This window comes from Pyxicephalus adspersus, chromosome 9, assembly GCF_032062135.1.
Source record: "Pyxicephalus adspersus chromosome 9, UCB_Pads_2.0, whole genome shotgun sequence".
Classification (NCBI taxonomy): Eukaryota; Metazoa; Chordata; class Amphibia; order Anura; family Pyxicephalidae; genus Pyxicephalus; species Pyxicephalus adspersus.
In genome coordinates this window covers 41,174,701-41,186,860 of record NC_092866.1, presented here as the reverse complement: position 1 = coordinate 41,186,860, position 12,160 = coordinate 41,174,701, and the positions used below count along the sequence as shown (strand labels likewise).

The 12,160-nt window shown below is 35.5% G+C and overlaps 1 protein-coding gene across 1 annotated transcript in view; it reads left to right on the top strand.

Annotated features, from left to right (window-relative positions):
- TSPAN4 (tetraspanin 4) overlaps positions 1-8,379 on the top strand; it is a gene marked incomplete in the record, with an annotated part of 150,403 nt that extends 142,024 nt beyond the window's left edge. Inside the window, 3 exon segments of the mRNA XM_072421689.1 lie at positions 227-358; positions 4,540-4,623; positions 5,415-8,379. Coding sequence (XP_072277790.1) covers positions 227-358; positions 4,540-4,623; positions 5,415-5,483 — 285 coding nt within the window.
- Between the last annotated feature and the right edge of the window lie 3,781 nt (positions 8,380-12,160).

The following is a 12,160-nucleotide window of genomic DNA, read 5'->3' as shown; positions in this document are numbered from 1 at the left end:
CCCAAACACACCCCAGACTGCATTGAAAAAAACTTATATGGCACAAAATGTAATTATTTTTCTTTATCAAACTCAGAACATAAGTTCCTGGTTTTAAGGAGACACAAAAATGATAAAGTGAGGTGAAGTATTTATAAAATTTATGTAAATAAGATGTTGGAATTGATTTTTGCTTAGAAAATGTTTGTTAAAGATTCCTGTACAGTATTCTTGTGTCTGTTTACAGTTCAGGTGTTGTGGGGTTGCAAACTACACTGACTGGTTTGAAGTGTACAACACCAGCCGTGTCCCAGATTCCTGCTGCTTGGAGTTCAGTGAAAACTGCGGCCTGCACTCCCCCGGAACATGGTGGAAAGCGGTAAGGACAACAGCGGTAAAGTTTCATTGGAACTTTACACAACATCCATATTTTATATCTGAATCATTAAAAAAAGAAAATGTATTCAATGTACTTTATATATGGTGATAGCATATTCGTTCATATACGTCCAGCAAATTATCCCCCCAAACCAGCTGCTTTTTGCTCCCCTTTATCTGGCACTTGGGGCACTATTATTTCCACTATAAAAAAAGAGCTCCATACCCATCATTAATACCAATTATGAGGTGCCATTTTTTTGTGGACACCAAAAATGGGGCATCATTTCTGTGACCCACATCAACAATGTGGCTGAATTCTCCCACTTACAAATAGGTATTATCACTAACACCAGCACTACTAAGAGGGCAATGTTCCTACCACTGATACCAACTCCAACCAAGCACGAGTGCAAGGTTTTTACTTACATTGAACACTAATATGAGAGTCTGAAATGACAGTTTTTACAAATCAGTGCATGTTGTAGTTTTTATTGTGCTGGCTTATTCTGAAAAGTACAACAAATGAGAATAAAAACATACACACTCATATGCACACTATGATCCTATGAATGGAGAAGATAAAGGGGAGTACAAGATACATACATAAATATGAATGTATTAGCCGTCTTTGGAAAAAAAAGTCAAATGCAATAAATTGTATTAGAAAACAATAACTATAAAACCATTTTTGGAAAACAACATAAAGAGCTACAAATAGGCAGAATGTATAAGTGACGATTTAGTAGTTTTCTATTTGTTTGGGACTCACATATATGAATATGGAACAGTCCTCCCACTCACAAGTCGCAACAAACCGCTGTACATACATTTGTATCTATAGTGTCACTTACTGGTTAAACTGGTAACTATAGTATTGCCACAAAACACTATGGGCTCTATTTATAAAACAGGGATTCAGTTATTCCCTCAAACATTCCCTTGTGGGAATATTCCAGGTTCATGTGTTTTAATGGCAGTAATTGATTCCCACCAGGGGAATGTTTGAGGGAATGTCAGATTCCCCAGCTTTAAAAATAGAGCCCAATATGTTCCTATTGGAATTGTGTCAAAAGGAACATCTCCTTAGCCAAAAACAGTAATGTAATTCCAACAAAGTCCCTAATGAACAAGTAAGAGATCCAAAGGGCCTCATTACTAGCAAAATAAGTTCACCTATTGATGAATTGTACATGATGGCCAGATTATCATAAAGCAACCACTGCCAGTTACAGATAATTTTTTTTTAGATAGGTGGCTTTATTGTTTTTTACCACCCAGTTTTACATTTTTATTGTTATCTCCTATTCTGATTACACTGGTCAACAAATATTTTCTTGCCAAACAGATTAAAGTAATTTAAGTTTATGTTTGATGCACAGATCCAAATATGATATTGGTTTTGCTGGATTGGCTTTAGTTTTTGAAATAATGACCTCAATAATAACCTCATGAAAACTAATGAAACATGAAACTAAGCAAAATTAAACTAGATATGCCTACGTATACAAAATTAAATGTTTGAAACACTTAATGTCAATATATTCTATATTCAGTATATTTACAGAATTATTCACAAAGAAGTAATTGACAACATTGTTTGTATGATTTCTTTTTATGCTGATGATCAGGACAATCACGTTGAAGGCTCCAGCAGTAGTCTGCCATCATGTGTCTATTCCATCTGCCCTGATACCTTTCTTCTATCACCTTTATATCTTGATGGAACCTCTCCCCTTGTTCCTCACTGAAATCGCCAAGGTTTTCTGGAAATTTTTGCAAATGGCTATAGAGACATTTATGCTCATAGTAGCACCCAATTTTTTAAAGTTTAAGAGCAAGTTTTGCACCAGTTCATAATTTTGTGCATTATGGTTACCCAAGAAGTTCTTGAAAACCATGAAATAACTGTGCCAGGCAGAACATTCAGTATTATTCATGTAAAATTTGAATCATTTTTCAGTTTCTGAATCTGGGGTCAATCATAGATTCCTACTTTTCATTTTTCAGTACTCAGTCCAGGGAAGAATCTACAAATGTATTTGAAGCAATCACTGTCCTTGCTCTAACAAATTGCTTCATTAATCCCAACTTTATGTGTAGTGGAGGGAGAATTATTTTTTTTTGTCAACCATTGGCTTGTTAAAGATGTTCGCTGCACCTTTTTACATGTTTTCCCTTGGAGGCCATGTCACTTTTTTCCAGTGATCCTGCTTTGCTCTACTATTTCACAACAGATGAAACATGGGTACTTTTTTGCTTCCCATTTCCTGTCCAAGTAGGAAGTTCACTATTTTTAAATCAACACATATGGATCATTGGTGTTAGCGATAGCAAAGCATTTGTAAGACCATTTGGATATTTTCATATTCTTCTTTAAGTTTTGTTGAGTGACCAATTGGAATTTATGCATAGCAGTTGCCATTATCCAGTAAAACAGATTTCAAACTTGTGGAACAGTGGAACTGTCTATGAAAAGCCGCCAGTCTTCTGCTCGGTATTCTGGTACTCCCATATGGGCTAGTACTGCAGGGATATTACAATATGGTGGGAGTGTTACCGCTCTTGTCCTATAAACCCTTAGTTTAACTTCCGGTCTCATACAGTTCTTTTCTTTTAGCCTGGATGCTAAAAGTTTAGATGCTTGTTTTGACAAACGTAGGTCACATATTAAATCATTGAGCTCTAGGGAGAACACTGCCTTCATATTCACTCCTACTGCTATCTCCTGGATTACACTCCAAACCCTGTATATCTTCCATGTCGGAGACAGGAATATCAGGGAGTGTACTGAACACTGGTATGGGAACATCAGCACCATGCGGCACAGGTAGTCTTGCTGATTCCAAATCAGGGTACTCCCACTTGTTTTGCTTGTAACGATTTAAATCTTTTACATTTTACAGCATAAAAATAACAATCATTATGATGATTTTTGGACTCTCACCATACCATAGGTACACTAAGTTTCAAACATTTCAGTTTTCCATTTTTCCACCGACGTAGACACTCTACACAAGTTTTGCATACCTTATGGGGAGCCCAATACTTAACTTGGTCCCCAGGTTTAATACCAAAATATCCAAGATATGCTTGTTTCATAAATTCTGTAATGTTTCTTTTCTGTTTTTGCTGAGAATATTCACCACAAATGTAGCAAAATACATTAGGGTCATTTAAACAACTTCTTCTTTAGGAATATTTTTGTAAAAAAAAGAAAATGTATAAATAAAAAAAAGGCAAATGAAAGTTTCATGAAAATAATGCTATATTTAATATATAAAATGCAAAACATCTGTGTAACTAAAGATTGATAATAAAGATTGTTAACATTTGTTGTTGGTAAAGTTGTCTATTCTGAATCCTTATCACAAGAACTAAAGCCAATTAAATGAAACTGATGTCATTTTTGGATTCAGCAGACCTGAAATAGACTAAATATATTGAAATATCCTTGGCAAGTGAAAAAAAAATTGTTGTGCTGTTTTATCACAAAGGGGAGGAAAAGTTATTCCTCCTCAGCTATTTTCATTCATCTCATTACAATCTTAGCCACCTTCAGTTCCCTGAACACATGTTTTCTGAGCTCGACACCTTCTGCAAACGTAATGTTGACAATTGCTGAAAAATCCCTTTCACATGCTTCTGAAGATAGGGATAAAAATTAAAATGTAAAATATGATTTATATTTTTTTATTCCTTGAATGTAAATTATAGATAAATAGGAGAAGCAGACAGAAGATATGATTAATGACAAAACACCACAACTTTACAGTGATATTTCACCTGCTAATTTCACCATATGTCAGCTCTGGGAAAATAACCCAGCAAATTATTTATATAATATTATTTCTTTCATTTATAAGGGTTTTCCACTGTAATTGTTGCTGTGATTTGTAACATTTTTATAATTTAAACTTTCTAAAAAAAAAGCTTTAGCAGGGTGGTGTATTTGAGTTCTCTGGCTGATTTCTTTTCGGTTTTCTTGAAGTAATGTATTGGTGTTGGTGGAGAGTTGATTTTTCCAGTTTTTACAAACTGTTTTTTTTTTTTTTTCCATTTCAGCATTTCCAACTTAAAAGGAAAATATTTATGGCAAAACAGAACCAAATGATAAGAAACAATGTAACAAATCTTTATAACTAAAGCTTATAATGTAAAATCTGTATTATTTCCTTCCAGCCTTGCTATGAGACTGTCAAAATTTGGCTCCATGAGAATCTTCTTGCAGTTGGGATTTTTGGACTCTGCACAGCTCTTGTACAGGTTAGTATAGTCAGGCTCTTCACAATAAAAACAGTAGTAGTAAAATGGTTTCATTTTTGTGTCTGGTTCTGGGTTAGGCTTGACTGACCAGAAATTAGGAAAAATGGAGCATGGGTCCATAAAACTGGCAGAATGCCCAGAATAGGATAACCCATACAGACATACAAAACTGATTGTCAATCTTTATAGTATTATATTATTATATAAATATTAACTGGATTTATTTTATAAGGGCAAACAATTTAGCTATGTTTAGGCTCATTTTGTAGTCTGTTTTCCATAAAACCAGAGTGAAGCTTGTTTTTGGATCCAGACACTTTCATATATACATATATAGTCATGGCCAAAAATATTGGCACCCTTGCATTTTTATGGAAGAAAATGCACCACTTCTCCCAGAAAATTGTTGCTGTTCTTTCTTTTCTATGCTACACACAGACCTTCAAATCTGAGAGACCTGGAGCAGCTGGCAAAGGATTAGCATCAGTTATTTCTTCCAAAGGGTGTGCTACCAAGTATTACGTTGAGAGTGGCATTCATTTTGTCCAGGTCATTATTGATGTTGTGTGTGGAATGTCTGAATTTTTTTTTCTCCGCTTTTTTGTGTTTTTCCAGTGCCAGCAAAAGAAATAAACATGTCAATGCCAAAGCATTTGTAATTGCAACACTTCTCTGGCAGAAGTGGTGCATTTTCTAACATAAATGCAAGGCTGCCAATATTTTTGGCCATGACTATATTTTAAACATCATTAACGATCAGTTAACCTTAGTTTTTCTGTTTTTTTTTTTAGATCCTTGGACTCACATTTGCCATGACAATGTACTGCCAGATGGCAAAAACTGATACATACTATGCTTGAGACATCTTCCTTTCCCCTACATCTCCCTGACCTGGTTTCACTGAGATGTTTTCTTGGAGGAATCCATGTGGTTTTCACAGCAGATCTACCTTAGTTCTGTTCTTCCTCCTCCTTTAATACCACCTAAAGCCTCTAAAGTCCAAGAAGCCCCTGACACATCACTGTGCTCGCCAGATATGTTGTACAGGCAGCAGGTGGACAACCTGACAAATGAGAATGGAGGCAGGACAGTGCTAGTAAGACAAAAACTTGGTCTGTGAAACCTAAGACTTGGGGGGGGGGGGTTCTATTTTTATGGTCTGAATATACATTTGTCAAGCTCAGCTAAGAAAAGGGGTTTCTACATTTCATCACATAAGCTTTAACTCCTGTCCCTGGAAATGCTACAATCAAAAGAACGTACTAACACTTCTAGTGACATACCATTCTGAAGACACTTCTAGTGACATGCCATCCACAGCAAATCACCTACAAACTGTCCTGCCAGAAAGAATAGAGTATTCTGTAACAGTGTATAAATCTGTGTTCAGGCACCAGAGGCTGGAACCATCACATCACTAGCATTGTGACTTGTGGTTTACAAACAAATGTCTGTGGATTTATAGTCCATTCAAAATAAAATCTGTCCAGATCTTGACTTTTAGCTTTTTTTAAATCTATTAAGGGAAACTTTTTTTATAAACTCAGTTAATCATCCAGCAATGTCTTATTTTTTTAATTAATTTTGTGTGTAAATGTTTTGAGGTGACTCGTACATTGCCAAATAATGTACTTAATTCCACATAAATGTATTGAATATGATCGCTAAAATAATCTTGCCAAACTAAATACTAGAAGGTGGGTACATTGAAAAGTAAACTTTGTACATAATATTATCAGGCTCTATTTATAACACAGGGAATCAGACATTCTTTCAAACATTCCATTGTAGGAACCTTTTAGGTCCATGTATTAAAATGGAAATTGATTCCCACCAAGGAATGTTTATGGGAATGTACAATTCCCTGGTTTATAAATACTTTATTGCTTCTTGACATAATGAAAATCTGTCCACCAATTGCCATAGCTGTCTACAGTTTTATATGTACTAAACATTACAGATTGATCACCATACCATTCATGGCATTTCCCTGGCGAACAATCCCCTCACCCCTCAATAAATGGGCCCCTAAAAGCTTGGTTTGTTTTAGTCTAATCTAAGCGTTGACCCTAATTTGGCCATATTTGCACTAACCTGTGCCCTGGCCCACCTTTTCAGAACCGGATATTCTGTACATCCTTAATATAAATCTGCACTCTCTAGAGCTATACAGTTGATAAATGGAATGTTAACCTAGGCAAAACCATACATTTACAGTTTTCATAATAACAATAAATATTTGTACAATTTAAGCAGGACATATCTAATATTTAAACAGCCAATAAAAGCAGAATAATGCCGGTAATAAATATTGTTTACAAAGTTGACTGTTTAATCCACTCTGGAGTATTACATATTCCAAAGCAATGCAGAAGATGAACATATGGCTTATATGGCCTGCTGGAGGAATATGGGTATTATGTTCTTATTTGTTAGTGTGTTGTATAATAGTGCATACACATTACTAGGACAGTGCAGAAACAAAATACATACACTGCAGCATTATACATTTAGGTTTACATATCTTTGTATATCAGTTCTTTATTTTGCAGCTAAAAGAAACCTGTGCGTAGTTCAAAAGCAATATTGGGGCAACAGAACCACAAAGCTGGAAATAGTTTTCTGCACAAACCTGTTAATGTTTTCACATGTATTTTGGACAGCTTAAACCAATGACATTTCACTATGCAGATACCAACCTAATTTCCTTATATCAGATCTGTCCTATCTCTCAAACCTAACTATTAAATCCTCACTGTGGTGGATAGCTTCAATGACCAATCCTTTACTTTAGATTCAATATTTGTAGAAATGGATGCTCCAGCTTTTAGAGCTTTCATGAGCTTTTCATGTGCTGTCAACTTTATCTCCTACCTTTTCAGTCCTCTTTCTACTTCAGCACTTCTTAAACTACGCACAGGTTTATCTCAAATCATGCATTTTTTATATTGACAATCGAGGAGAGCCTTATAATGCAGCCTGGTATTTGGAACAACGTTGATCATTGAATATCTAGCTGGTAACATATGAAATCAAAATTTGGCCAAACCCAGTAGAAGAGTAGGATCTTGACAGTTGTATAATATTCCTAGGAATTAATAGAAGACAAATATGTGCAATATACTCCACGCTATTACACATCTGTGGCCATCTCTGGTGTGTTTACTGCAGTCTGTTTTACAGCCGCAGGAGATTGTCACATTTAAATAAACATGTAGGTAGAAACAAAGTCTTTTCTAGCTGAGTGAGACAAACATATAGAGTTTGTTAGGAAAACAAGCACATTAGGGGAAGACTTTGCATTTGTATTCAGTTCCTAAAAGACTGCAAAGCTCTGGTTTGTTACAAATTGTAATTTCAAGCAGAGCTTCTATTTTATTGTCACCTTGCTCTGTCGGATACTTGCAAGTCACAGCACACAGTCCTATTTCATCAGGTAAGGCAGCTAGGTTTTCTGTCAGTGTTTCCATTAGTACTAAAGCACTTATAGTTCGGTTTTTACGAAATCATAAACAACTTTCTCAACCTAGTTCTGCACTACTAGAGGTACAACAGATCAGCTCAGCCTTTGGTGGTGCTGGAGAAGTGATATTAATTCTTCTCTTCATTATTCCCTGTGCACATGTAAATGCTTCCCGGAAAGATCCCTGTAGAGTTTCTCACTATGTGTCTCTATTTTCCATGTATATACTTATATACATAATTTATGCAAGAAGTATAGTGAAAAGATTTGTTCTAATAAAATGTTTATCAGAAGCATTGTGTGTATTATTGGAGTATTGTGAATGAACATTTATGTAAGTTGTGTGTCATTTTATATATGACACACAAAGTTTTGTGTAGAAAGTTTTAAATATGTGTGTAAGTGTGTATTGGCTTGTTATATACCAATAGTAATGAAACATACTGTGCAGTACGAATCTGCTGTTCTCTACATCGGTGTGCCTGGATATGGTTTGCAATGAACATACAAAACCCCATTGATCTCCAATGACACATATAGTGTTTGGCACTATCAAAGTGGCAAATGCAATCTGACAAACTAGAAACCAGATTGTCACAATAAAATCAATTAAAATAAAAGACAAATCTGGTTATTATCACCCTTTTTTTACTGAAAGTGAAAATCTGCAAAGAAACAAGATTTGAAAGGAAAGTGATCTGTTCAACTGGTTCCCACTTTTATAAATGTAACAAACAGATTTTTCACTGTTTGATAAACAAGTCCCTAAATAATTTATGTGCTTGTTGCATGACTCCTCAGTTTAATCATACCAAAATAAATGTAATGCTAATTAGGTTATTATCAACATTCTATGATATTTGATATGAAATTTCTCCCAGGAGCATAGAGATTTATTGCCATATAGCACTAGGACCTAGGCTAAACTGCTATGAACGAGGGCAATTGATACAAAGAAAATGATGAACAATACAACCAGTATTTCAGAGTGATCATCACATCCTGGGATATAGACATTGATGGAGTTTGTACTTTTCCAGTCAAATCTAAGCCTGGATCCACATTCTGTAGAGCCTCCACAAAGGTTAAAGTTACACTCAGTAAGTGGAAGAGTGCAAGATGAAACCTATATTTTTTCAAGAACCTATTTGCATCTATTTCCGCTGCCCATATCTCTGGATCTACAGATCAATTTGTGGTTTAAATGTAGAGTTACGTGTACATTTTCACTGCATGCTCAGCTTCAGTTGTCCAGCTTTGCTATGACCTACCATGCAGTATAAATCATAACTAAACAAATGGAATGATCTTGCAGTCACAGACTGTTCCATTTACCTGAAGGCTGGCAGCATGTGGATTTGCAGGTTTCTGTGTTATCAAACTATAATGCCATAGTACAGAGTGAATTTGTGCAGTTCCTTTTTCAGAGAATACTAATAAGGAATAAGTATTTCCTAAATTCTGCACAATGAAGCAGTGTCGGTCAGTAGTGGACTCTACTTCTGTAGGACATATGAATTAGAGGAGGCCATATAAGTATGCAGAAAGTCCTACTCTCTAAATCTTTCTGTGTAGAAATAACTGGTACACTTCTCTGCTCTTGCAGGCAAGGTAAAGCACTATATATTCCTGTGCACTCATGCATTATGAATCTGCAGTGGTTTGTTTGTACTGGCTCAGTATTACAGTGTTTTACCTGTTCAGGATGCTAAACCATTGAAAAAAGCTGCTGGCCTCTACACAAATGTGAAATATAAATCTGCCCAGGCTATGTGTGAAGATGTATTTCATGTATGCTATAAATTTAACAACTGGTATCTGCTGTGTTTCAGTTTGGGATTTGGATTGCAACACAAGTGAACAGGCACAGATTAGTTGAACATGATGGAGATAAAGTATTACATAGAAAAAGCCTGAGAACAGAAGTCTAGTGAGAATGCTGTGACTAGACAGAGGCTTTAACTAAAACTGACAGGCAATGAATGTACAGAGAAACGATATGGAAGATGTGTCAGAATCCTTGAAGATGCACTGGATGCAGCAGGACAAAAGTTAATCTAATAAATAATAATATTAATAATATTAAAATATAATACTATTTGTGCTGAATTACAGCCGAGTACAGACTGTTAGAATGTTGGAAGGTTTCCAGTGCGATGTAGTAAAACATAGAGCAGCCTCATAGCTGCATTGCACAACAGAACCAGATACTCAACTGCAGTATGAAACTAAAAAATAGCAGTGGCTGGGGTTATCTATGTGAACAGAATTCATATGAAACTGTAAGATCGACTTCACTATTTGTGCTGTTGCAGGTTTAAAGTAGTAAGCCAGTTATCCACAAATATACAAATTCTTACCTTTTATCAATTGGCTGGAAGTACCCATCATCCTCATTGTGGTAAAACCAAGTCCTTGAATCTTACCAATTATAATAATATTTCAGGGGCTGTCACTTTCAAGTCAACATTTCTCTTAAAAGCTGTGAGACCATAATACCTGCAGAAAGTGAGATTTCTAAGGATGCAGTATATACAAAATATACAAAATGTCCCCTTTTCAAGTAGCCCTGCTTGAAAGCATGTTAAGTATGATGTTTTCCTTTGTCAATTTTTAGTAAATGATTGCTGGCTGTAGATAAAAATGGAAATGTATTATTTAAAATCCCTTTATTACAAATTAGCAATTATATATTATATAAATAATCAGTAAAAACTGAGTTTTCCTAGACTTGAATTAGTATTTAATGAAATGCTTAAAACCCCTTTAGACAGAGGATAGGGATTTATGTTTGGCATTAAAACTAAGGAAAATATTCCAAACACGCAAGTCGGCAGCTGAAAGGATTAAAGAAGATGTAAATGCAGGATATAATATACCCAGAAAGCTATGCACATCAACTCTCTTTATCACCACATTGGTCGGACTCCAGAGAGGGGGATTCAGGGAAATATAGTTGAACTAGCACATAATATATACTTGAGGTTTATTTGCTGGAATTGCTGAATATATCTGGATATTGTAAAACTTTTCTAGTCCTTTCCTACCTGCTATGGGCAATCTTCTGACAAATCAGATGAGCCTGGCGCACGTAATACTTATATATATAAAACTGGAACTGTTCTTTTTCCTGGAGAAGTCAAAATATTACCTCAATAGGTCCCATCAACTGAAGGCTGGGTATGCACATAAATCCTGTAATATTATGTGTGTTTGATGGCTTACCACTGTAGGGGCCTTTCCAAAGTTTCCTCTTCCTTTAGGGAACAGAGAGCACAAAAGAACCATTTGAAAAGTCTAATGCTAGCCATCCAGGAAGTTTGCTGGACTTTAAATCCAATTACCCTTTTCTGACATGAGATACATTAAAGGTAAGGCTTCAGAGGGAGGCAATTCTCTCTGCCACGGTCAACTAGCTAAAAAAAAGCAGTGTATAATTGGACCTGGTATCTAAAGGATCAGTAGACTTACCTTTTATTATTTTCAGTAATAGAAAAGTTATCATCGACTTTTAAATTGCATCTATTGCCAAGAATTTTCCTGTTTAAAGTTTACAGGTTCTCGATATATAAACTGTACCCAGTGGGAAATGTCAACATTGTGCTTGCTATCATGGATACAAATCTTTCCCAGAGCACAGGGACACATCGTTCTGTTCTAAATACTACCCATAGGACATGATGGATGAACTCAAGCCTGTACAGGTAACTATAAGAGCTATATACTTCTCTAAATTGCAGAGATACAGATTTTTATTTTTCAGAATGTTGCTACCAAATAGCAGACCTATCACCAGATTTTTTGCTTTATATATTAAGCAAAAAATGTGTGTTTTTAATACTTTACTTTTTTTTAAAGTAGGCAGGCCACTCCTCTTCTGTCTTTACTGCCGCGGCAGTAAAGACCGGATAGGAAGCTCAGAGCCTCCTCCGGACACCTATGTCATGTACAGTTAGGTCCATAAATATATGGACAGAGACAACTTTTCTCTAATTTTGGTTCTGTACATTACCACAATTAATTTTAAATGAAACAACTCAGATGCAGTTGAACTGCAGACTTTCAGCTTTATTC